The sequence below is a fragment of the Convolutriloba macropyga genome, chromosome 14, assembly GCF_964194025.1.
Source record: "Convolutriloba macropyga chromosome 14, txConMacr16.3, whole genome shotgun sequence".
Classification (NCBI taxonomy): domain Eukaryota; kingdom Metazoa; phylum Xenacoelomorpha; order Acoela; family Convolutidae; genus Convolutriloba; species Convolutriloba macropyga.
In genome coordinates, this window is record NC_134481.1 from 18,902,083 (window position 1) to 18,925,240 (window position 23,158).

Sequence of the window (23,158 nt, forward strand, 5' to 3'; positions counted from 1 at the left end):
TTCATTTTTTATTACTCCTCTGGCAAGCCATTATCACCTGTATGAAAGGTGTGAGTACCAGGTGTATCAAATGTACGAAGACGTATGTAATAATTAAGAAAAACGTACCAAACGTCAGAAATAATAATAATAATAATAATAATAATAATAATAATAATAATAATAATAATAATAATAATAATAATAAAAATAATAATAATAATAATAATAATAATAATAATAATAATAATAATAATAATAATAGTAATAATAATAATAATAATAAAAATAATAATAATAATAATAATAATAATAATAATAATAATAATAATAATAATAATAATAATAAGTCTGATCAGAAGTTACTTCCGGATGCCACCTCAACCTGGGATTCGTTCACATTTCGACCCGGGTGGTTTTACTCTGCTATTAGTTTTATTCTCTGATCAACTCTGTGAGGACTGATACCAGAGTAGACCTATTCTGTGATCAACTCTGTCAAGACATACTCCAGAGTAGACCTATTCTGTGATCAAATCTGTCAAGACATACTCCAGAGTAGACCTACTCTGGGTTCTACTCTGTCAAGGCAAATTTCAGAGTAGACATACTCTGTGTTCTACTCTGTGAAGAGAAGACACAGAGTTCAGAGTCTCCTAATCTGGGGGAGCTCTGTTCCAGCTCTGATAGCGCACCTAACGCTGGAATTACCCTGCTCCAGCTCTGATCTACTCTGGAGGTTCGGTACGGGTATTTCAATTTTCTGCGAAAACTCCGTAAAACACTCCGATGAATCCGTAAAATAAAACTCCGTAAAGTTTTTTGCAGTATGTTTGTCTTATAACTTCATGTTTCATAAAAAATCAGAGTTGCAAAGCTTCTATGATTCTCTCTGCAAGTATGGAGACAGCAAGACCAGAAAGACGACCTTTTCTGCAGGGCTATTATTGAGTTTGAATCTCTTTTTTCCATGAGAATTTTAATCGCAGAAGTTTTGAGCTTTGAAGTAAAATTGAAAGTCGACATGTTTTGGCTGTTTTTCTCTATCAGCTTGCGCAAACTAGTTGAATGAAAAAAATTAGAAAAAGTGGAAAATATTGGCCGCTGACATTCGATTAGAAATAACAAACGAATCACATTGATCTTTAATTTTTATATTTTGAGAAACACTTATTATATTAAATAATAATAAACTTATTTGGAAACGATGGAAGATATTTTTTGTCGACCGAATCATTATCATAAGCTTTCGTATCATTATGGTTTATGTTAGTCAATTTTAATTCTAAAAAATTAAATTAGTTCGTTCATTCATTTCTCATTTCTGATTCTTCAGGATTCGAAATAGTTAAGTACAAAGTACACTTCTAGCTGTTTTACAATTCTCAAGATCAGCTTGTTTATTCGAGCAAAATAGAGATAGTGTGATTATTATGTGCAAACGCACATTAACTAGGCTCATTGTTTGCTATTTACATCGAATTTTACATGTGCGAAGTTTTAAATATTCAAAAAATATAAAATTTGAAATTAGTCAGTAAGCGAAAATTTATGCTAGTCTCGGTCTTCATTTTAAAAAGTTTAAATAAAGTAAAAAAATATTGGGATGAGATTTGGTCACGTTTTGTGTGGTGTCTAATCTCTCTTCGGAACCAGCGTGCATTAAATATCCGACTACCTATGCAACGAATGTTTAGGCCAAGAAACGAGGATTGCCCCAACTGGGCACACTTGGAGCAGGTAATCACTACGCTGAGTTGCAAGTTGTGGACGAAATATACAATGGCCAGGCAGCCAGAAAAATGGGCATTGATTTCAAGGGACAAGTTAGTTGTAGATAAATTTCTCATTACGTTCTAAAACCTTGAAGGTGAAATTTTATGAATTTTGATGATAAGCAATTTGGTCAATGACCGACAATTTTAAAGCTCCACTTTTGACTCCAAAATGGCTATTATGAAAATATATTTAAAGTAGATTTTTTTGAAGAAACTTTCTTTTTTTTAACGTAAATAGATATTTATTATTTGTGTTGTTAAGGTGTGTGTGATGGTTCACTGTGGATCACGTGGATTCGGCCATCAAGTGGCAACAGATGCTCTCGTTCAGATGGAGAAGGCCATGAAGAGGGACAACATTGAGGTTTGAACTCATCAATGAAATTCCTGGAATCGAACTCTTAACTGGGGCTGATTATTTAAGATCTCAAAATTTTTAATATTGCGTCTACAGATTTCTGCAATATTAATTCCTATTTTCCGCCAAGCTGTGATTTTTTTGAAACTACAGAGCCATCTTTATCTAAATCTACTAAATGGTATCAGTACAAAACTGTGGGGCCGTTTCTTGACATGAATTGAAACTGTTAAACGAAGTAGTTTGCTACTTTTCTCGAAAAAGAAGTTGTTAAGGTACTCCGCGAATTTTCTCCCATTAACGAAAAGAGTTTGTGTGGAACATCTATTGCAACCTTTTGGTAAATAACAATGGACAAATTAATCAAGAAATATTTTACTCAAAAAATTAGAAAAATTGCATTAGTTCCTGACATAGTACTATTTAGTTGCGAATAAATTCAATTCCCAATAAATGCAAGCGTTAGACCAAGTGCGGTAAACCAGCTACCAACCAGCAAATTGATTTCAAGCTTAAATTTCATTTTAGGGACCAACAAATGACTTAATGTTTTCACTATAGACTATTTAAGCAAAAAGTCAGTGGGACAAAAAGATAATCCGCATGTAAACAGTAAATGTTAGCGAAATCTTTTTCACAGCTAGTTTTCCGCTATCTGTGCGAGGATGAACTTTTACTTAACCATAGCTAAAGGTTGACCATAACCTGACAAATGTTGGCTGCAATGATGGTATCACGTGAAGGTTTCAAACGCAAAAAAAGTGGCTATAGTCACCAAAAAAGAGCAATTCTGCTCATAAAAAGATCAGTCTGAAATGTGGGGAATAATAAGAAAAGGGACAGCTGAGAACAGGCCGCTGTGGCCTAATGCTGTTCCGCTGCGATTTCGAGGGAACCACAATTATTATTATTATATGAACAAAAAGAGCTCTATTTTCGCCGCAGTCTTTAGTTTTGCTCAGCGATCAAGCCGCTACATTTTTTTACGTGTTTCGTTTCCTCTTTCAAATTGATTTCAACGAAATCGACTATAAAATAAGGAATTCGAAGTAAGAGGGAACATAGAAGAAAGACCACACTGGCTGGCGACACTAATTCGAATTTTTAACTTGTTGTCAGCATATAAAAACAGTGTAAAACATGATGCAAACTTACTGTATTTTCTCGAAAAAATCGGAGCTAAATTTTTTGAAGCGAAATAAGCACACATTAAAGATGTCGACCTTAGCATAAATCAGTTCAGCACAAAAATTTATAGTTACGTTGTTCTGCAGGATAGTTGATTGACCAAATTCAAAAGTGAAGCCTCAAAACAGACATCAGAAGAATAATTTAGTAGCCCATGCAGGCGAGCACAACGCAGTTCTGAGGCTTAAACGACAGTAACCATCAGTAACGACAAAAAGTTAAAATTACCACAAAAACTCCTGGTAAATAAAATTTCAATTTTTTAAAAAATAACGAAATTTACGTTGCTCCGGAAGAAAAACCAGAGTGTCAGAAAATATTAAACTGCTCCGATATAGACATATAGCCCTTATCATGTTTTTTGTGGGTACCTGGGCGTGCTTTTTCTGATTAATTGCTCTCAAACGAAGTTCCTAACAATTAAATTAGTTCTTTGCTTTTTTTGTCATTTTTTGTCTGACGCTTTTAACTTTTCGTCCGCAACAACGCTCGTAGGGAATTAAGTTCTATTTGAACCTTACCAGTCTCTGAGAATGAGATTCTCAAAAACTGTTTTGAGGGACAATTTCATGCTGTGAAAGGCGATACTTAATCTTAAAGTTTGTTCACCCCCCAGTCCATCCTCCTCCACCTGGCGGTTTGGACCGCCCTCTCTTCCCTCGTACAACCCCACCATCGCTTGACCCCCACTGCGCTCACCACCCCTTCTTCTGCTCATATCCCCCTCCTGTCAATGGTCGCCGGTCGTTCGAGAGCAATTCGCCCGGCGTTAGTCGGTTTTTAATTGCTCTCAAATGAGAAGCAATTATTGTAAATGTGTGTCTTTTTTATGCAAATTTTTTCTTGACCGTTTTGCGTGTTTATTCCAGAGTGATTTTTGACTTCTCAAGTGACTTTTTCACGCACTTGATTTTTGAGTGATTAATAGCCGCCGTCAGCCTCTGAAAGGCTATTATTTTGGCGCTCTCTTTTTTTTACATTTCGAAGAATTTGAATTGTATTGGGGTGTTGTCTTTTTTTAAGATATGTTCACACATTTTCATGATTTTTGAAGGCAAATTAGAGTAGTGAAGGCAAATTGGAGTATTTTGGTCACGCCGAAACACGAAGTGGAGCGAAAAAGCAAATGGTTTTGCGGCGTAAACTTTTTTGATTCTAATTTTTAAGTAGAGTGAAAAAACGGTGTATAGAATTTTTCTAGATGGTTTTCCCAATCCAGTCATAGTCCGTTCTAGGTCTATCTTTGTTTAGTCAATGAAAATTCTGTGAATTGTAGGTCAGGACTTGTCCTGTTTCTTTAATTCGCTTTTTAATTCGCTTTGCTTTTTGATCACGTTTTTCTTTTTAGATATCACGATTTTCACGCTTGACTTCTGACTTACTTCACTCACTGTTTCAACTGAATGGATTTTAAGTTATTTTACTCATTGGATTACGTGATATAGTGAATGCGGTCAGTGTCAAAGTGCAAAAAATGGGATGGCCCGGTCGTTAAGTCAGTGTATTAGGTTATCAAAGTTCGTTAAAGATTATTAGCTGACGTTACTATTATGCTTAATAGCCTTCAGTTTAGAAGCTTAATTAAGTGTAATTTTGAATTCTAACTGAATACGCAGAATTGTCACACCAAATATGAACACTTTGACACTTAGAACAATTTTGTCAATTGCTATCTCTTAATTTCTTTCTTTTTCTGTTTTAATCCCTATGTGCGTCAAGCGGGTCAACGGCGGCTATTTTCTTGCAATTTGGCGGCTATGTTTGTAATTGCTCTCACTCCGAAATAAAGTTTGTTGATCAAACAAAACCGATTGTTAGAGAGTCAAGGCCCTGATAGGCGAGTGGTTAATACCTCCGTCGAGGTGACGTAATCGGACTCAGGAGGTGGGAGATCGGATCCTACCTTCGGCTGATTTTTTCGCAACCATAAAGAAAAAATTATCTAGGATACAGCCCCTGAATTAAATTGCGCCGCCTGTCATTCGAGAGCAATTTTTCAGACGTTAGTCGGTTTATGTTGTTTTAAAGTTGATGATGATTAAATTGTAGATTTGAGAAAAGTTGTGTGCCTTTAGGTGAATGACAAGCAGTTGGCATGTGCTAGGATCAACTCTCAAGAGGGACAGGATTACCTGAAGGCCATGGCAACTGCTGCAAACTTCGCATGGGTCAACAGATCCAGCATGACCTTCCTCACTCGCCAAGTTAGTCAGTTACAACTTCAGCTAGATATTTTCAGTATCATGCAATTAAGATCAGTTCATTGACCTATACCTACAATTCCTCTGCAAAGTTTCAAAGACTTTGTTGGCAGAGATTTTCGCGACGCTGACAGTCGGGAATTTTGCGCCGTTGATTCTTTTACTTTTCTGCATTTTACTTGTGTGTGGGACCTTTGCTTTGATTTCCCACTCGTTTGACACCATATAAGCAAATGTTGAACGGCGATTAATGTGAGGAGAGTTTAGCAAATATTTACAAAACAGTTGTTTTTGAAAGTGAAATTTTGTCTAAGCAGTTTTATACATAGGGAAGGCGTATTTGTTCAATAAAAAGACTTTTATATGCGATGAGTTAATAAAATAGGTGGACGTGGCAGAGAAAGGAAAAGTTGGACAATTAATCGATGAGTTCCTTTCCAAGTGTAGCTGTATCGCGAAATGAAAATTATTTGGAGCCAAATTATCAATTGTTGCAACCGAGCCTTGGGACTCTTAAAGTTGATATCTAGCGATGAATTGGAAAGCTTGCTTTAAAGTTTCTTCAGACAAATCATGTTTGAGAAAATGCTTTAGTCTACAGTTTGATCACGGACTTCGTTATAGATATCAAACTATGTCTTAAGAAGTCCGTTTTCACAGTTCCGGAAATAGTGTTTTCACTTTCTTGTTGCTGCAATAGGCGATTTCTAAGATGTTCAATTCCACCCCGGATGATCTGGACATGCACGTCATCTATGACGTCTCTCACAACATTGCAAAGATCGAGAGTCACATTGTGGATGGAAAAGAGAAGACCCTCCTTGTGCACAGAAAAGGATCCACCCGTGCTTTCCCCCCTCATCATCCTCTCATACCGGTTGATTACCAACTCACTGGCCAACCTGTTCTCATTGGAGGAACTATGGGCACTTGCAGTTATGTGCTGACAGGTAATCTAATGCATCTTTCTGAACTTTCTTTAGTTAACTGGGACAGAAAAAAAGCATTTCTTAAAAGCTGCCCTTTTCACTTGAACGAAAACGCATTCTCCACAAAGAAAACTTACCTTTGAGTTTTTAAAAAACAGCTTAGCTGCTGGTAATAAGACGAGTAAAAACAGTGCCCACGAGGCACCCGATTTCAAATCTGAACCAACACATTTTTGTTCATCTTACAACCCGCACCCTATCGAACAAAAATGTTGTTTTCATTAGGTAGTTAGAACAAAATAATGCGCATTTTTGCAGTTATGATAGTTTGAATAGACTGAAATGATGGGACCAGACATATCAATATGTGTGGTCATGCGTCACTGGGGTTGGGGAAAGAAATAGACCTTTTAGGTGCTAAATCAACTGAAGCTTTAAATTTCTATTTTTACATTTAAAATAATAATAATTGTGGTTTCTGCTTAATCGCAGCGGAACAGCATCAGGCCTACAGTAGCCTGTTTTTAGCTGCCCTTTTTCTTATTATTCCCCACATTTCAGACTGATCTTTTCATGAGCAGCATTGCTCTTTTTTTGGTGACTATAGCCACTTTTTTTGCGTCTGAAACTTTCACGTGGTACCATTATTGCAGCCAACATTGGTCAGGCTACGGTCAACCTAAAGCTATGGTTAAGTAAGAGCTCATCCTCACACAGACAGCTTCACGGATGCAGGGGATTGAACTCTCAATCATTGGTGTGTGAACCACACACCTTACCTCTCGGCTATCACGCCGCGTCACATTTCTATTTTCTAGGAACCGAACACGGAATGTCCGAAACCTTTGGAACTACTTGCCACGGTGCTGGAAGGGCACTTTCGAGGGCAAAATCACGTCGCAACCTCGACTACACAGACGTTCTGAACAAATTACAAGAACTTGGAATCTCAATCCGAGTTGCCAGTCCCAAACTGGTCATGGAAGAAGCTCCCGAATCGTACAAGAATGTAACTGATGTTGTTGATACGTGTCATGCAGCCGGAATTAGTGAAAAATGTGTTAAGTTGAGACCGATTGCTGTGATCAAAGGATAAATGTATAAATCGCATATTGTTTGTGTTTTCTCCCTTGTGAGGTAAAACTGTAATTTAATTATCATGGTGCAAATTGAAAATTTAGCCAAATTTTTTGTGTACTTCTATATTAATAGCTGTATACAGATTTGGAATCTTTCAATACCCCCACCCGCTCCTCCTCTTTTTTAGTTGATTTATTATAAATGCACGCATACCTCATACGCATGTGCAATAAATACTTAGTAACGTGTTGTTCAATAACACACACTTTAAGGGGGGATCGTAAACGGAAAACATAACAGGAGGGGGTGGGGGTTGGAGTTTGATTAGATAGAAAGTATACGATCATTGTTCCCCAGCATGATAGAAATCAGTTCATACATGGTTGAAGTACAAAATTTGGGGTCTGACAAATATATGAAGCAAAGTCTGAGCAAATTAATTGCTTGCTTAGTGATAAGCTTTATTTCGAAACGCAGGTGTGTTTCTATGTGCATTTAATCTGGTTTCACTTGGTACTGATGTTTCACATAGCATTAGTGTTGACAACTGATTTGTATTTTGAGATCTGCCATGGCTGTCATTACATGCAAAGCTGCGGTTGCGTGGTCGGCCAAGGCTCCTCTTGTTATTGAGACGGTAGAAGTACAGCCACCAAAGGCCGGGGAGGTCAGGATCAAGTTGCTCTATACTGGGGTGTGTCACACGGATGCTTATACATTGGGTGGATTTGACCCTGAGGGAATTTTTCCTGTCATTTTGGGACACGAGGGTGCAGGTATAATACAATTTCTAAACTAAATTGAAGTTTTTCTGTTTAATTGCTCTCAAGCGAAGTTTGTAGCAATTATATTAGTCCTGTCGGTCTTTTTTATGCAATTTTTCGCTTGACCAATTTTTCTTGTGACACATTTGACTTTTCGTCCTCAAAAACGGGATAAATAGGTAGCGCGCAGCGGGCATTAAGTGCTCTTAGAGCCTTTCAGCTCACTAGTCTTCAAATATGCGATTCACATAATCTATTTTGGAGACCTATAATTATGGTGCGAAGGGCGGTTCTTAGAGATTGACCCCCCCCACCCCCCCCCCCCCCCCCCACCGCTGCGCTCACTTACGCCCCTTCAATTAAGCTAAAGCTAGCCTCACTAAACCGTGCCTATCTACTGACGAACTGCTCGCCGGTCGTTTGAGAGCATTTCGCCCGACGTTAGTCGGTTATGTTTAATTTTGTTTCTTCTGTCGCTTGAAAGGATAAGTTATTAGCATTTAAACGTGATTAATTTGGTAGGATTAAGTTGGTAAGTGTTAAGGTGAAAGTGGTTAAGTTGGTAGCCATGCTAACATTTCGAAGTCACCTCAGACGAAGCGATAGACAGTTACTTGTGTTCCAGTTGCCTTTTATATCGCAAAAGGTTTACTCGAATGGTCGACTGTACCTGTTTGACCTAGGAAGGGGTGACTCCCGTTACTTATATTTGGGGGTAGGGGGTTGACATTAATTAAAAATTGTTTCTAATAGACCTCTATTGGGAATTTCTGATAAAATTCATGACAAAAATTGCAAGTGGCCGGGATTCCAATTTGGTTTTTGCGAAACATAGTTACTTGTGACTGGAAAAAAAACTCGGATTTGCAGAATTGCTTTTGGTAGTAATTTTTGAAAAGGGGAATTTCAAAGAAGGATCAGAGATATGCAAAGTATTAAGATTCTTACCCCTTGTTTTAACACCTTAAAATCATATAGATAGTGTTTAGGTATCGTGGAAAGCGTGGGCGAAGGGGTCACTGACCTGAAAGAGGGCGACACTGTTATCCCTCTTTATACTCCTCAATGTAGGAACTGCAAGTTCTGTCTCAATAAAAAAACAAACTTATGTGGCAAAATAAGAGCAACTCAAGGCAAAGGCGTGATGCCCGACGGAACCTCGCGATTCACATGCAAGGGCCAACCTATATTCCACTTCATGGGTTGCAGTACTTTTGCCCAGTACACAGTTTGTGCTGAGATTTCAATAGCAAAAGTGAACCCGGAAGCCGCACCAGATATTGCTTGTTTGCTGGGTTGTGGCGTGACAACTGGCTACGGAGCAGCTATTAACACTGCCAAAGTCGAGCATGGTTCCAAATGTGCTGTTTTTGGACTGGGGGCTGTTGGGCTTGCCGTTGTTTTGGGGTGCAAAGAACAAGGAGCTGCCGAAATTTACGGAATTGATATCAATAACGACAAGAAAGAAGTTGCAGAGAAATTTGGAATTACCAAGTTTGTAAATCCGAAAGATTATGACAAACCTATTCAGCAAGTTTTGGTAGACATGACAGATGGAGGGTTTGATTTCACGTTTGACGCTACAGGTAACGTGGGCGTTATGCGCGCAGCACTTGAATGTGCTCACAAAGGTTGGGGTTTAAGTACTATCATAGGAGTTGCAGCTGCTGGTCAGGAGATATCAACTCGTCCATTCCAATTGGTTACTGGACGAACCTGGAAGGGGACTGCGTTCGGAGGGTACAAAAGCCGAGATAGTGTTCCGAAACTAGTCGATGAATACATGGAGGGCAAAAATTGTTTGAAGATGTTGCCAGATTTTGTTACTCATCGTAGGAAGTTAATCGAGATTGAAGAAGCGTTTGAGTTGATGCACGCTGGACAGAGTTTGAGAACGGTGGTTGATTTGGTTAACTAACGGGACGAGACAGGGTGAAGATGGAAAGGAGTCCGGAGGGTCCTCGGTTAATTATCGGGGTCTGGAAGTTTATCCGAGTAAACTTTCGATCAAATCTCATTACTGCGTACCCCAGAAGCTTCAGGCACATATAATAAAGTTGAGATTGTTTACTTCTCTCTAGAAGGGTTATTTTTTAACTCTGTAATTTTTTATTTTTGACCTAATTTGATCTGTTTATGTAATGCTACATTTAACTGGTTGTAATGCTGGTTTGAAATTATAATAACACAAGGCTGATTTTACTCCGACAAAATATATTGGTTTAGTTTCTCAGGGAAAAGAAAAACAGTCCGCAAAAATGCCGATAGACATTGCCAATCCTTGTTCTTGTTTATTTATCAAGATGTTGGATTTGATACTGAGCCATAGTTGTATCCTATATTTATTTTTGATATTGAGAAATTGAGTTATGATAATTTTCGATCATCTTTTTTCTCTCAAGCTTTTCTTACTCATCACGATCGTGCAATGGTTGCAAAAACTTGAATAAAGTTCGGTTTGAAAATAAGTTTTTCAATGGAATTCGGAACATTTACTGTTTCACTGCCGTCAAATCAGTTACTTTCGAGTGCTGGGGTGTAAAGCACAACTGTTTGATTTCTGTATACCATTTGTTTGACTTCTGTATACCCGCAAGAATTATTCCAACCCTAATTTTTTTGGGTCTTAGGAACTTGATGCCACCTTGACTTTTGTCAATTTTGGCGGATTCACAACTTTGGGAGAGATGAAGATGCAATGTCAATGAAAAGCTCAATAAAAATTCAACCAATAATTGAGAAGACATTTCGATTTTCTATTCCTAGACTGAGAGATTCCAAAATAGCAAAAAAAACAATAGAACAATTTTTGCGTGTTTTCTGTATCACAATGTTCTCCAGTTTTTAATTGCAAAAATCATATTTTACAAGGATTGTTCTAATGTCACCCAAGAAACCACGTGCAGATGTTAAGATTTTGATACTTAATATAGCGTCTTTTTAGCGAAACATTTTTTGGGGCACACAACTTGTGTGTCACTTAAAAAACTGAATTTCAATGGGTTATTCAAATGCTCTAATTCTAATTTGAAATAAAAATTTGCGAAATTGCGTCAAAAATTGTGCAAGTTTGCAATGCAAATCTGAAATTGTGCTTAAGGGAATCATTTTGGCATGCATGTTCCTGAAACCCAGCCACTTATCGAATAGAGTTTGAAAGAAATGTCTTTTGAGAGAATTTAGGAACTTGTTTATTTAGAAATAGTTTCCATTCGTGTTTTTTGCCATCTGAATTGAACAACTCTTTTCCAAAGCGGCTTTTTAGCTGGGCTTGTTCTATTTCTAAAATGTTATGGTAAGCTACGCAAAAATTGTTTGTTTCACTTGCGATTTTTTTCAAACATTAATGTTTTTGAATACCAAATTTGAATTCCAAAATTTGAAGAGATTATTGTTTGTTTTTCATGTTCTTCAGTTTCAAAAACAATGTTTTCTGAAAAATTTAAGGGCTATTGTTTTTATTGAAAGACTGGGTAAAAGTAGATTTGCAATCTTTGAGCAGATCTATAGTATGGATCGTTTTTAACTGAGTAATTTTGGAAAAAAATCAGCTCTATGCTCTTTCTGCATTTCCGATCATTCATATAAATTTCGGTAGTTTGAATTAGAGTATTCCCAATACTAAGAGCTGAGAACTACCATCCCTTGATAAAAAAGGTGGAAACCTTTTTAACGTTAAGATTTTTTTTCTATTTGGCCATTTCGAGAACTATGACCTTGTATCACATACTACCTTATGGTAGTATACGGTTCCTAAGTGAGGTAAGCTAATCTAATTCAGAGTTAACTAATGGTTGCCTGATTTATTCAAGCAACAGCGACAAGAAATTAAATCAAAGTGTTTCTTTTACCGTTTTCGCAAGAAACAAATTTGATGTTCTGGCTATGTTTCTTCTCATTGGTGCTTTTTTCTGAGTCTTTATATTCTGGATTTTTCAATTTATTTTGAAGCCAAAAAAATTCCCTGTAATCTTGTGGTCAAGTTTATTCTTAATTGCTCTCGAACAAAGATGGAAGCAATTATTGTAAACGAACGTGTCTTTTTTTCTTTCGATTCCACTTCTCGACTGACTTCGCATGATTGTTTAATTTTTGCGTGATCTAAATTGCTCTGATTCAGAAATAAGTCTTGATAAAAGAGAAGTGATTGTAAGATAGGATATCACAAGGGCTTGGTAGCCGAGTGGTCAATGATTCTGTCGAGAACCTCGGAGGTCGGGGGTTCGAATCCTTCCACGGTCGGATTTTTTCGCACCCAATTAGTTTCCCCGCCTGTTTTTTAGAAGAAATTTCCCCGACGTTGTTCGGTTAACGTTGCTCATATTGAAATCTGGATTGCTGTCAAGTTGATATTATATTAAATCAACTGAGAAAGCTCTTTGTTGTGTGGAAATGAGGTTGCTATTTGGAATTTAATTATCATTTCAAGGAGGGAAAGAAAACATAATAATATGTAGGTCTAGTTTCTGGGAAGTCTTGTTTTCCAAACCCTCATGTAGACATAGGGTAGGAATTTCATGCCGCTTCTATGATATTTAATGAAAGATGCTCAAAGTTAATTTTTCTAGAAATTGAAAATTTAGATATAGCCTTTTTTATCAATTGCTCTTGAAGAAAATTTGAATCAATTTTTGTGAATGCACGTGTTTCTTATTTGGACTTTTGGTCGAGGGCATTAAGTCAATGACCGACTCACTAATCTTGTAATGAAATGTTCAGTGAAGCTTCTGAGTAGCGCTTGAGAAGTCAAATTTTCATTGTTTGCCGGCCGACTTCGGACGCCTCTACGCCCTCTTTTGATTGCTCCTATAGCTTCCTTATGCTTAGCTAGAACAAAATCCCAAACCTTGTCTGTCGTTTGAGAGCAATTCGTCAGGTGGTAGTCAGCTATGTTTGAGTCGCTAGTTTTGGACAGTGTCAAATTTTCATCCGGTCAAAATTCAAGTAGACAAAATATTGTTGAGTTTTTCAAATTGTTTGTCGTGGTGCAATTGTTTTGTGGTCACCTGCTGGAGTTGAGAAACGCTAATTGGCTGGGATTCGTTTTTGTTTTTGCAAATTTTCACTAATTCTGCTGTTTCCTTCTCTGTTAATTCCTTAATTCCTCTGCTTTGATTTTTTTCAAGTTTGATTACTACTGTTTTTTAATAGCTGCACATTGATAGCTGGGGCTTTTACTGGCCTTCTCTTGGTTTTTTTTATTTCGTCGTCGCGATGTTTGTTACGACAATATGACGCCACAACCACTTCAAATCTGATTTTGTTCACTCGTTCATGCAATTTCAACTGAAGTGCGTGCGTGACGTCATTTTTCGTTCTTAGTTGAGTGAGTTTTTTTGTTCATTCGCGTGATTTAATTTTTAGTCACACTTGACTTACCTCACTCTCAAATATGACTTCCTCACTTTGAAATTGACTTTTATTTACTTTAATTCAAAGAGATAAATTCAAGTGAATCTAAATGAGTGATTCTAACTGAAGGTTTTTTCCAAGAGATAAGGTCAAATGGGTGTGTGCCACTCTAAATGAAGGTTATTTGAGAGCAGCTAATAGAGGCAGCAAAAACATACAGATTTTTAATCAAAATATAACATATCAGCCTTCAATGAAAAGACAAATGGTTTCGGTCTCTTTTTTTTACTGTTTTTTGAGACTGCAGGTCTACAAAGCTATTGCGGCTTTTGTCGGAAATCTGCCAGCTATGTTTTTTGGTTTTCTGAAGTTTTAACAATCTTGCACTATTTTGTTTTCTTGTTCTCCAGCTGAGATCAATTGGGTTTTTGTTTATTTGATCTCATTTGTTTGCTCCGAAGAAGTTTTCTTGCTTAAAACCAAAGATTTCTATGCTTTCTGTTTCTCTAATGTATTCATCCACTTTACAAAATTTTTTAAAATTGGACCAATGAAAACGCGGCGCGTAAGCGGTTATTACAGCATCTTTGCTCTTATTAATTGCTCTCAATTGAAGTTTGTAGCAATTATATTAGTCCTGTCGGTCTTTTTTTAATGCGAATTTTCGCTTGACCGATTTTTCGTCTGACGCTTTTGACTATTCGTCCTCAAAAATGGAATAAACACGTAGCGCCCAGCGGGCATTTAGTGTTCTTAGAGCCTTTCAGCTCTGTTTCAGCTCAAACTGTTTTGGAGACTTATACTTATTTTTATGGTGTGAAGGGTGGTTCTTGGAGGTTGAAGACACCCCACTGTTGACCCCCCTGGGGCCAGGAAACATCCTAAGAAGTTCGATAAGAAGTTACTGACAAATTTTTAATGGCCATCGAATTGTTTTTCAACTTTTTAATGTCACAAATTTTAGAAATTTTTTCGTTTTTTTTTGAAATTTTTGTAGAATTATTCAGATTTTTTCAGCTTCAAGAGCCGAGGAACCTCCTATAGGGTTTGAAAATAGGTTACTGAATATTTTCTAGATTAAATTGAATGTCTTGCAAGATTTTGACATCACGAATTTTAGCATATTTTTGATATTTTTTGCCATTTTTTTCCAATTTTTTGACATTTATAGTCATTTTTCGGATTTTTGAGCCTCAAGGCTCAGAAAACCTCCAACAGGGTTTGATAATAAGTTATTGGAAATTTTTTGTTTGTCATGGATCAATTTTCAACTTTTTAATTTTACAAGTTTTAGCAGTTTGTTTTTGTAAAACTTGCGTTTTTAAAAGTTTTTTAAATATTGTCATTTTTAAGGTTTCTCTAGCCTCAAGGGTCACGGAACTTCCTCTAGGGTTTGATAATATATTACTGCATACTTTAAAGATGTAATGGAATGTTAAGATTTTAATATCACTAATTCAAGCAATTTTTTAAAATATTTGCAATTTCATATTTTTGAATTTTTCCCGGTAACAGAGGCCCTGGGATCTCCTCCATGGTTTGATAATAAGCTGCTGCAGAGTTTCTAGAGTTAATGCCATGGTGATCAACATTTTTTATGACTCCAGTTTTAGTAATTTTTGGATAAAATTTAAACTTTTCAAATTTTTGGAAAATTTTCGTTGGAAGTGTATGGATTTTTTTGAGCCTGTTAAACTATTTCAGGCTTGAAACAGGGATACCGGATAGTCTCTGAGACAATGAATTGGTTCCTAAGATTTTAATGTCTTGAATTTTAGCAAGATTTTGTTAAAATTTGCAAATTTTCCAAAATTTTTCAATGTTTTTTGTCCTTCTCTGAATTTAACGACCATTACTGGCCAACAAATTTTTTCAAGTCTCGCAGATGGGTCACTTGAAAGAACTTTCGAGACAAAAATGGCTTTGGAATTTTTTATTGCAAAGTTGAAAAGTTATTTTTTAATTTTTCCTTTCTCATTTATTTTCTATATGGTTTATTTATTAACAAGGTTTAAGAACTAGAAGTTGCAGTGTGGAATCCAATCATGGAAGATTTTCCTGTCTCTTTCGGTTAGGATTCCTTTTCATCTTATTCTCGTTCACGTTTATCTCTTTCTCTCTCTCACTCTCTCTCTCTCTCTCTCTCTCTCTCTCTCTCTCTCTCTTTGTTGATGCCGCAATTCAGCTCTGTTATGTAGCGTAATGTCATCATCTCTGATCCTCATCATCAATGAGTTATAGTTGAAATATTTTTTTATCATAAATGATCTAACAGGCACTTTTTAGGAAATCATTGTTAATTGCTCTCAAATGCAAATTGTAGCAAATATTTTAATCCTGTTTGTCTTTTATGCAATTTTTCGCCTACCCGATTTTTCGTCTGACCCATTTGAATTTCGTCTTCAGAAACGGGATAAAGAGGTATTGGCCTGAGGTCACTAAACGGTGGCTAGCTGTTGACGAAGCCAACTGCTCGCCCGTTGTTTGAGAGCAATTCGCCCGACGTTAGTCGGTTATATTTCTACTTTTTTTGTTTTTTTTTGTTGAATTTCTTTCTAGTGTGTTATTTCATCCTTGTTTAACTCTGAGTTGATAACTGCGTGACGTAATTTGTTGATTGTTTGACTGATAAAATATTTTCATGTCTGGTAATGGCACCGTGAAAATCATCGGATTCTACCTGTTGTAGAGTTGAGTCGGATACTTATAAAGATAGAATTAATTAATTAATCGGACTCACAAATACTTTAAATAGTTGAGTGAGAACTTGAATGAAGAAATGCGTTTTTCGCGTTTGTAGATTCTATTTCCGTCGTTTTCTTATTCATATTTTGGTATAACGTTTTGGTATCCGCAGAATGTTGTTTGATATAGTTGTGCGAATTGGTCACGTTTTGGATTTTACATTTATCACAATTTCACTCTGTTCTCTTTAGTATTTGTTTTTGAATTGTTTCAGATGGTTCTGTGTACGCGTTGTAAGAAAGAGAATGCCGTTATAAAGCGGCCTAAAAATGGCTCAACTCTCTGCAAAACCTGTTTCTTCTTCACGTTCGAGGCAGAGGTCGACAGAACGATTCGTGTGAACAAACTATTTGAAAGAGGTTATTCAGCTGTCTTCAATCTTTGGTGTTGGAACCATGATAGTGGTCGCATATTAGCTGTATAGTATAATTTAGCAGAATGTCAAAACCGCAGTTCAGTAGAAACTTATTTTTTATTGTCTTACGAAAATTGGTGAAAAAAATGGAGAGAGAGAGAAAGAGAGAGAGAGCAAATGTGTTTCAGTGAGAGAGCAATGTTACAAACTCATGTTACAAATAGAGAGAGCGAATATTTTAACGAAATTTTTTTGAGAAGTACCTGTTTTTATTTTTGCAGAACTATCGAGCAACTGTTTTGCCGGAGCAATTTATCGTTACTCTGGGTAATCTAAAGGCAAACTTTTGTAGTTTCATGCCTCTCCTCGATCCACTATGTAATGGTTTTTTCTGCAATTTAATGTTTTTCTTTTTTCAGGCGAGAAAGTTGCGATTGGGGCTTCAGGGGGAAAAGATTCAACTGTTCTGGCGTATGTGATGAAACTTCTCAACGAGAGACACGACTATGGATTGGATCTGTTTCTTCTCTCAATTGACGAAGGCATACAAGGTTTGATTGGTTGATAATATTAATTGAAAAAGAGGGGATTGAAACAAATCTTATTTTCATCAATTAACTCTTGCAACCCAATGAGAGGGGACAACCACTCTCAGCTTTTTATTTCACCCAATGAGAGAGGAGGTTGATCAGTTTTCGAGTTTTATTAAAGCACCAAATATGGGCATTGATCGAGGGTTGTTCGTTTAGTTTCCGAAGAACTTTTTATTAAACACGATTGTTAATTAAACAGGATCAAACTAAGATTTGGTTAATTTTAAAGTATTGAAGGCTTTAAAATTTCATGAAATATTTTTTTACTACCAACGCGTTTATCTTCATTTGCCTTTATGGAAAGCCAAAATGAACTTAGACCACCTATTTACATCGTTTATCAGTACTCTAACTGTAATGAACAAAACGGTACATAGCGCTAATGGTACTCTAATGACTTTTCCCGTCCTATAAGAAGAATACTCTCAGAAGATACTGTTTTGACTACGTCAATTTGACTTTTTGTGTAGTGATATGGTTAACTTGCGCTTGATTTGTCCTTCCGTGGGGGTTTGGTTGCCAATTTTGTTGGGCCAATCAATGTGGGATTACACATGTGAAATTAGTAATTTGTATATCCAAGGTGATAACAAACTTCGAATTTGAGAGGGCAAATAAAATAGGTTTCATTGTGATGCTGTAATCAAATTAAATGTCAGCAAGCTGTCCATTTTTGTAGTTTTTTGGCGTTGTGTTGTGCTAAAGAACAAAACCAACCACTTGCATTTTTAAGTGTCGAGTGGTTTTTAGCTTAGCAGTGACTCTAGACCTGATTTTTCCGAAATAAAGCATCCAAATTCTTTTTAATAGCCGCACAGGGATAGCTGGGGCTATTATTGGCCTTCTCTTGGTTTTTTACAATTCAAAAAAATTGAATTGTATTGGGACGCTGTCTTTTTTTAAAGATTTGTTCACACATTTTCATGATTTTTGAAGTCAAATTGGAGTAGTGATTTTGGCCACGACGAAACAGGAAGTGGGTCAAAAAAGCGAGTGGTTTTACGACGTGAAATTTGTGCGCTCTATTTTTAAAGTAGAGTGAGGAAACGGTGTTTCAGCAAAAATTCGCTTTCTCGCTAGTGGTTTTCCAATCCATTCATAGTCCGTTCTAGGTCTAGTTTTCTGTTAAGTTAATGAAAATTCTTTGAATTGTACGTCAGGGCTTGTCCTGCTATGTTTTTTATTTCGTCGTCGCGATTTTTGTTACGACCATATCACGTCACAACCACTTCAAATCTGCTTTTTGTTCATTTGTTCATGCAATTGCGACTGAAGTGCGTGCGTGGCGTCATTTTTCGCTCTTAATGGAGCGAGATTTTGTTCATTTGCGTGATTAAGTTTTTGGTCACACTTGACTTACCTCACTCTCAAAAATGACTTCCTCACTTGGAAATTGACTTTTATTTACTTTAATTCAAAGAGATAAGGTCAAATGGGTGTGTGTCACTCTAAATGAAGGTTATTTGAGAGCAGCTAATAGAGGCAGCAAAAACTTATATTGATTTTTAATCAAAATATAACATATCAGCCTTCAATGAAAAGACGAATTTTTCGGTCTGTATTTTTTACTGTTTTTTAGACTGCAGATCTACGAAGCTATTGCAGCTATTTGCTGGCGATCTGCCAGCTATGTTCATGAATTATAAGTTTTTCTAAAAAATTACCTTCCTAGTATTTTGTTTAAAAAGCCGAATCTATACAGTTTTGTACATATGAAACTTTTTGCCTTGTATCATTTCGTACATCCAAAAGCAGTTTTCTAAATATTACAATACCTGGTCTGCATACTACATACATAGTATACATATTTTACCAGTACTCTTAGAATCTAGTATATTGCTCTAATGGTGCTCGAATGATTTTTAATGTCTTCTAAGCGGTGTACTTATAGGAGAATAAGGAAAACCAGTCATAAAACAATCTGAAAAGTTTGCGTCAAAACATGGTTAAGTAATAAGTAAATTCCTCAGTTACGAATAGTTCCTTTTTTCGAGGTACAGTTGTCAACTGGCACTGTTTCAATACACTTCAGATAGTTTTTGCTCCCGGTTTCTTTGTTCTGGGAAAAACTAAAGGAGTGTTGATCAACAGTTCTCAACCGAAATTTGTTGACTTTTTTTTATTAAATCAATACATTTTTTGTACTGACCATATTTATAGGCATTCATGACATTGTCATTGCCAATATCAGAGATTCTAACATTGCTTGATTTTTGAGAACTGCTTGTACGTTATGTTAGAAACAGAGTTTCAAATTATATTGTGCTTCATGCGTATGCACATGCTCGGATTTTGTGGATTACAACTGTCTGAACTCCTTTTTCTCTTCTGTGAACACAGAAATCGACAGCAAAACCTCTAAAAATATTAAAACAGAGACTGTTAAGGACAGTAACTGCAAAAATTTATAAATTTTTCATTTGGTAAACGTGTGATATCTGCGTCTGCTCGCCCCTTTACATTCCGACCTGTTGGTTGCAGATTACGAGCATAAATCTATCTCATCTGTACCGCTCGTGCGAGAACGCTTGGTTACAAAATAAAAGCTATAAACAAGAAATGAAGATTATTGGAATGAAGTTTTCTCAAGTTGTAGGGCTTCTGAAAGTTAGAATTTTTGGCATTGTATCAACATCATTCTAGAAATCCAATAACTCAATGAGAGAGAAAAAAATTTTCCAAAAAATGTGGAAATATGTTTTTTGCATGTAGAGCAAGACCGAACAACAGCCATAATTATCCTGAAGTATGACAATTGCTTCTAGAGACTTAAAAAGGACTTCCGGGAAACAAATGTTTTCATTATTTTTGAAAATAACAAGGCACAAAGAATTCTTAAAAATTTTTACGCTGCAAAGGTTTCAGCCGACCATCAGATTGAACAATAATGAGGAGTTCAGACAGAATGCAAAGAAATTAAATTTTCTGAATTAAATGTTTTCTGAAAATTTTGCAGATTTATGGTAGTTTATAGAGGTTTTATAGTCTGCGTCGTTGCTTTCAAAGACACGGAAAGAATGCGCATCCAAATTCTTGTTTCTCTTCAAGTGATTTGGAGAACTAACGTCGGTACTAATCCATAAGAAACGATCAAGATCATTCTTTTGTGAAACAATTATAAATTTGGATAATTTACGGTGATTGTTGTTGGTATCCGTCTCACCTCATTGGAAATTGTTCGAACATGAAGGTTCCGAGACCAAAGTAATTGAATTATTATGATAAAACATGGCTGTGTTGCCAACTGCTAATTTGTAATCAAAATTTTGAAGTAAAAATCCAAAGAAGTCAGTTTACTTTTCGATGAGAATTTTGGTATTAATGTTAGTGTAACCAATGAAAACAATTTGCAGGATACAGAGACGACTCTCTTGAGACTGTGAAGAGGAACGAGCAACAATATGAGATTCCACTTAAGATCCTGAGCTATGCTGACTTGTACCAAGGGTGGACAATGGACAAGATTGTGAAGGCCATTGGTCGAAAGAACAACTGCACTTTCTGTGGTGTTTTTAGACGACAGTCATTAGATCGGTAAAAGAAAGTCATGCTTGTAATCATAAGAGTGGAAAACTTTTCACTGATAAAATAAAGCAGCCATTCGTTGAGGCAGATTTTGATTCAATAGTTTGTAGTAAAAGCTTCTTTGGTTTGTAGATTTCGTGGGTTATTTTAAAATTGTTTTTGCAAGTAATTTTGGTCTCAGTGTTTTTATAGGAACAGGTTTTCTATTCAAGCGGTCTATATAAATGTTTTTCATTTTTTACTGGTATCAACTTTTTTCATTGATGGCTGTCTGTGGATTTTCGTTTTTTAATAGTGGAATTATAAATGTTTTTGACTACTCCTCTTGGTGATATAGGGGTGCAATGTTACTTGGTGTGAACAAAGTTGCGACAGGACACAATGCAGATGACATAGCAGAGACTGTGCTGATGAACATGTTGAGGGGAGATGTGGCCAGACTGAGACGATGCTCTGCTGTCATTACTGGAAATAAGGTCACCTTCTCACTCCTCTTTTTGTGTTGATTCGTGGGTCTTTTTTAATCTCTTCCCGATTAAAATTGCTTTTTATTAACGACATTTTATTGATCATTGCATACAATGAACTTGACCGCAATGTTTGTAAAGTTATTTAAGCAGGCCAGTTTTTCATGTTCTGCTTGCTATTTAAAATTGAAATTTGCTCAAAAAGTTCAGTGTGAGTTATAATTGCGTAATTGGCTCGAATTTCTTTTTCTTTGACGTGAATAATTCAAAAAGATTTTCTGTGACCTGTTTGATCACTTTTGCGTTTTGTTTTAGGGCGGAATTCCTCGCTGCAAACCTCTAAAATATACATATGAAAAAGAAATTGTGATGTATGCTCATTTCAAGAAACTCGACTATTTCTCAACAGAGTGTATATATGCTCCAAATGCGTACAGAGGATACGCAAGAACCTATCTCAAAGATCTGGAAAGCATTCGGCCGTCAGTTATCATGGACATAATATATTCAGGAGAAACTATGCAATTTGTAGACACCCCATCATGCACGCCTACGCAGGGTACATGTGAACGGTGCGGTTTTGTTGCCAGCAACAAACTGTGTAAAGCTTGTGTTTTGCTGGAGGCTTTGAATAAAGGAAAGCCCAAATTAGCGGTTGGAAAAGCACGTGATCAGAGACAATTGGCTGATTATCCAGAAATAAAAGAAGAATCAAATTGTAGAAAGAACAGCACGGGCGGGGATGATTGTAAATGTAACAAATCCTCAGTTTCTGGTCTGAACAAGGAAGCTCAAGGTCATATTGAAAAGGGTTCAGGAGACTCTGAGAATAGTAAGAAGCAAAGCATAGATTTTTGATGGAGGGGCTATTCATCTGTATCTATTTGTTTGTCTCTAGATTTCGACTGTCAAAAAATTTTGTGAAAATTGAAATGATCCATTATCCGTCTTTAAATAATTCTTAGAATCTCGGGCGTAAAAGGATAGTAACATTGTCGCCGTGTATATTTTATTCATTAGTAGTTGTTAACTTATTAGGTGCTGGCTGCAAAGCAAAGACAAACTTTTATTTATGGATTGAAAATTCAAATAGACATTAATTTCTTTTGCCAAGCTATTTGAAAGTAAAGTTTTTTGGTCTTTTTAATAGCCGCCAAGCGATAGCTGAGGCTATTATTGGCTTTCTCTTGGTTTTTTACAATTCAAAAAATTTGAATTGTATTGGGGCGCTGTCTTTTTTACGACTCGAAAAGGAGTATTGGAGAAGTCCTTTTTAATTGCTCTTGAACGCAGTTCATAGCAATTATTGTAAACGTGTGTGTCTTTTTTTATGCAATTTTTTCGCTTGACAGTTTTGCGCTTTTCTTCTAGAACATTCTTTGACTTCTCAAGTGACTTTTTCACGCTTTCGTTCTTCATTTTTGAGTGATCTCTATTGCTCTGAAGTAAAGCTAATATAAGTTCGGTTGCATATAAGTGAGGAATGTGATCTGTAGCGCAGTGGTTAGTAGTTGTGGCTGTGGATCGAGAGGGCAGTGGTTCGAATCCCGGCGGGGGAAAAATTTTTTGCACCCATAATTTGCTAGGCTACAGCCCCTGAATTAAATGGCCTCGCCTGTCGTTCAAGAGCAATTCTTCCGACATTTGTCGGTTTATGTTTTCAAATCAATTTTATTGGAGTGAATTTTGAAGCGGGAAATGAAACAGTAAAAAAACTGCTTTAAAACGCCGCACGTGAAAATTTTGCTCCCTTACAGAATTTATTTCACGCCTCATTTTCTCGCTCCCTAGGAAACAGCGATATGAACAGAAACCACTCTCTTTTCGCTCCACTCTTCATTTTG

At 36.4% G+C, this 23,158-nt stretch overlaps 3 protein-coding genes across 3 annotated transcripts in view; all 3 read left to right on the plus strand.

Moving 5' to 3' along the window:
• The window catches only part of LOC142353421 (RNA-splicing ligase RtcB homolog), a 51,007-nt gene extending 43,388 nt beyond the window's left edge, over positions 1-7,619 (plus strand). Inside the window, exons 4-8 of the mRNA XM_075405654.1 lie at positions 1,677-1,805; positions 2,020-2,121; positions 5,379-5,507; positions 6,205-6,454; positions 7,252-7,619. Coding sequence (XP_075261769.1) covers positions 1,677-1,805; positions 2,020-2,121; positions 5,379-5,507; positions 6,205-6,454; positions 7,252-7,529 — 888 coding nt within the window. The 3' untranslated portion in view covers positions 7,530-7,619. The remainder of the gene's footprint in view (positions 1-1,676; positions 1,806-2,019; positions 2,122-5,378; positions 5,508-6,204; positions 6,455-7,251) is intronic.
• A 370-nt stretch (positions 7,620-7,989) lies between these two features.
• On the plus strand, positions 7,990-10,660 carry LOC142353422 (alcohol dehydrogenase class-3-like). Its single transcript, XM_075405655.1, has 2 exons — positions 7,990-8,289; positions 9,267-10,660. The coding sequence occupies exons 1-2, from the start codon at positions 8,085-8,087 to the stop codon at positions 10,193-10,195; spliced, it is 1,134 nt and encodes a 377-aa protein (XP_075261770.1). The 5' UTR covers positions 7,990-8,084; the 3' UTR covers positions 10,196-10,660.
• A 5,928-nt stretch (positions 10,661-16,588) lies between these two features.
• LOC142352872 (cytoplasmic tRNA 2-thiolation protein 1-like) lies at positions 16,589-22,257 on the plus strand. Its single transcript, XM_075405027.1, has 5 exons — positions 16,589-16,733; positions 17,149-17,280; positions 20,676-20,856; positions 21,185-21,323; positions 21,630-22,257. Exons 1-5 carry the CDS (start codon positions 16,589-16,591, stop codon positions 22,170-22,172), a joined length of 1,140 nt encoding a protein of 379 aa, XP_075261142.1. The 3' UTR covers positions 22,173-22,257.
• The last annotated feature ends 901 nt before the right edge of the window (positions 22,258-23,158 follow it).

Bases quoted from the DNA above. Each gene is read 5' to 3' on its own strand.
- LOC142353422 (XM_075405655.1), top strand. From the start codon at position 8,085: ATGGCTGTCATTACATGCAAAGCTGCGGTTGCGTGGTCGGCCAAGGCT. The intron at 8,290-9,266 runs GTATAATACAAT...GATAGTGTTTAG, and splicing joins TTTGGGACACGAGGGTGCAG to GTATCGTGGAAAGCGTGGGC.
- LOC142352872 (XM_075405027.1), top strand. From the start codon at position 16,589: ATGGTTCTGTGTACGCGTTGTAAGAAAGAGAATGCCGTTATAAAGCGG. The intron at 17,281-20,675 runs GTTTGATTGGTT...AACAATTTGCAG, and splicing joins AATTGACGAAGGCATACAAG to GATACAGAGACGACTCTCTT. The intron at 20,857-21,184 runs GTAAAAGAAAGT...TTGGTGATATAG, and splicing joins AGACGACAGTCATTAGATCG to GGGTGCAATGTTACTTGGTG.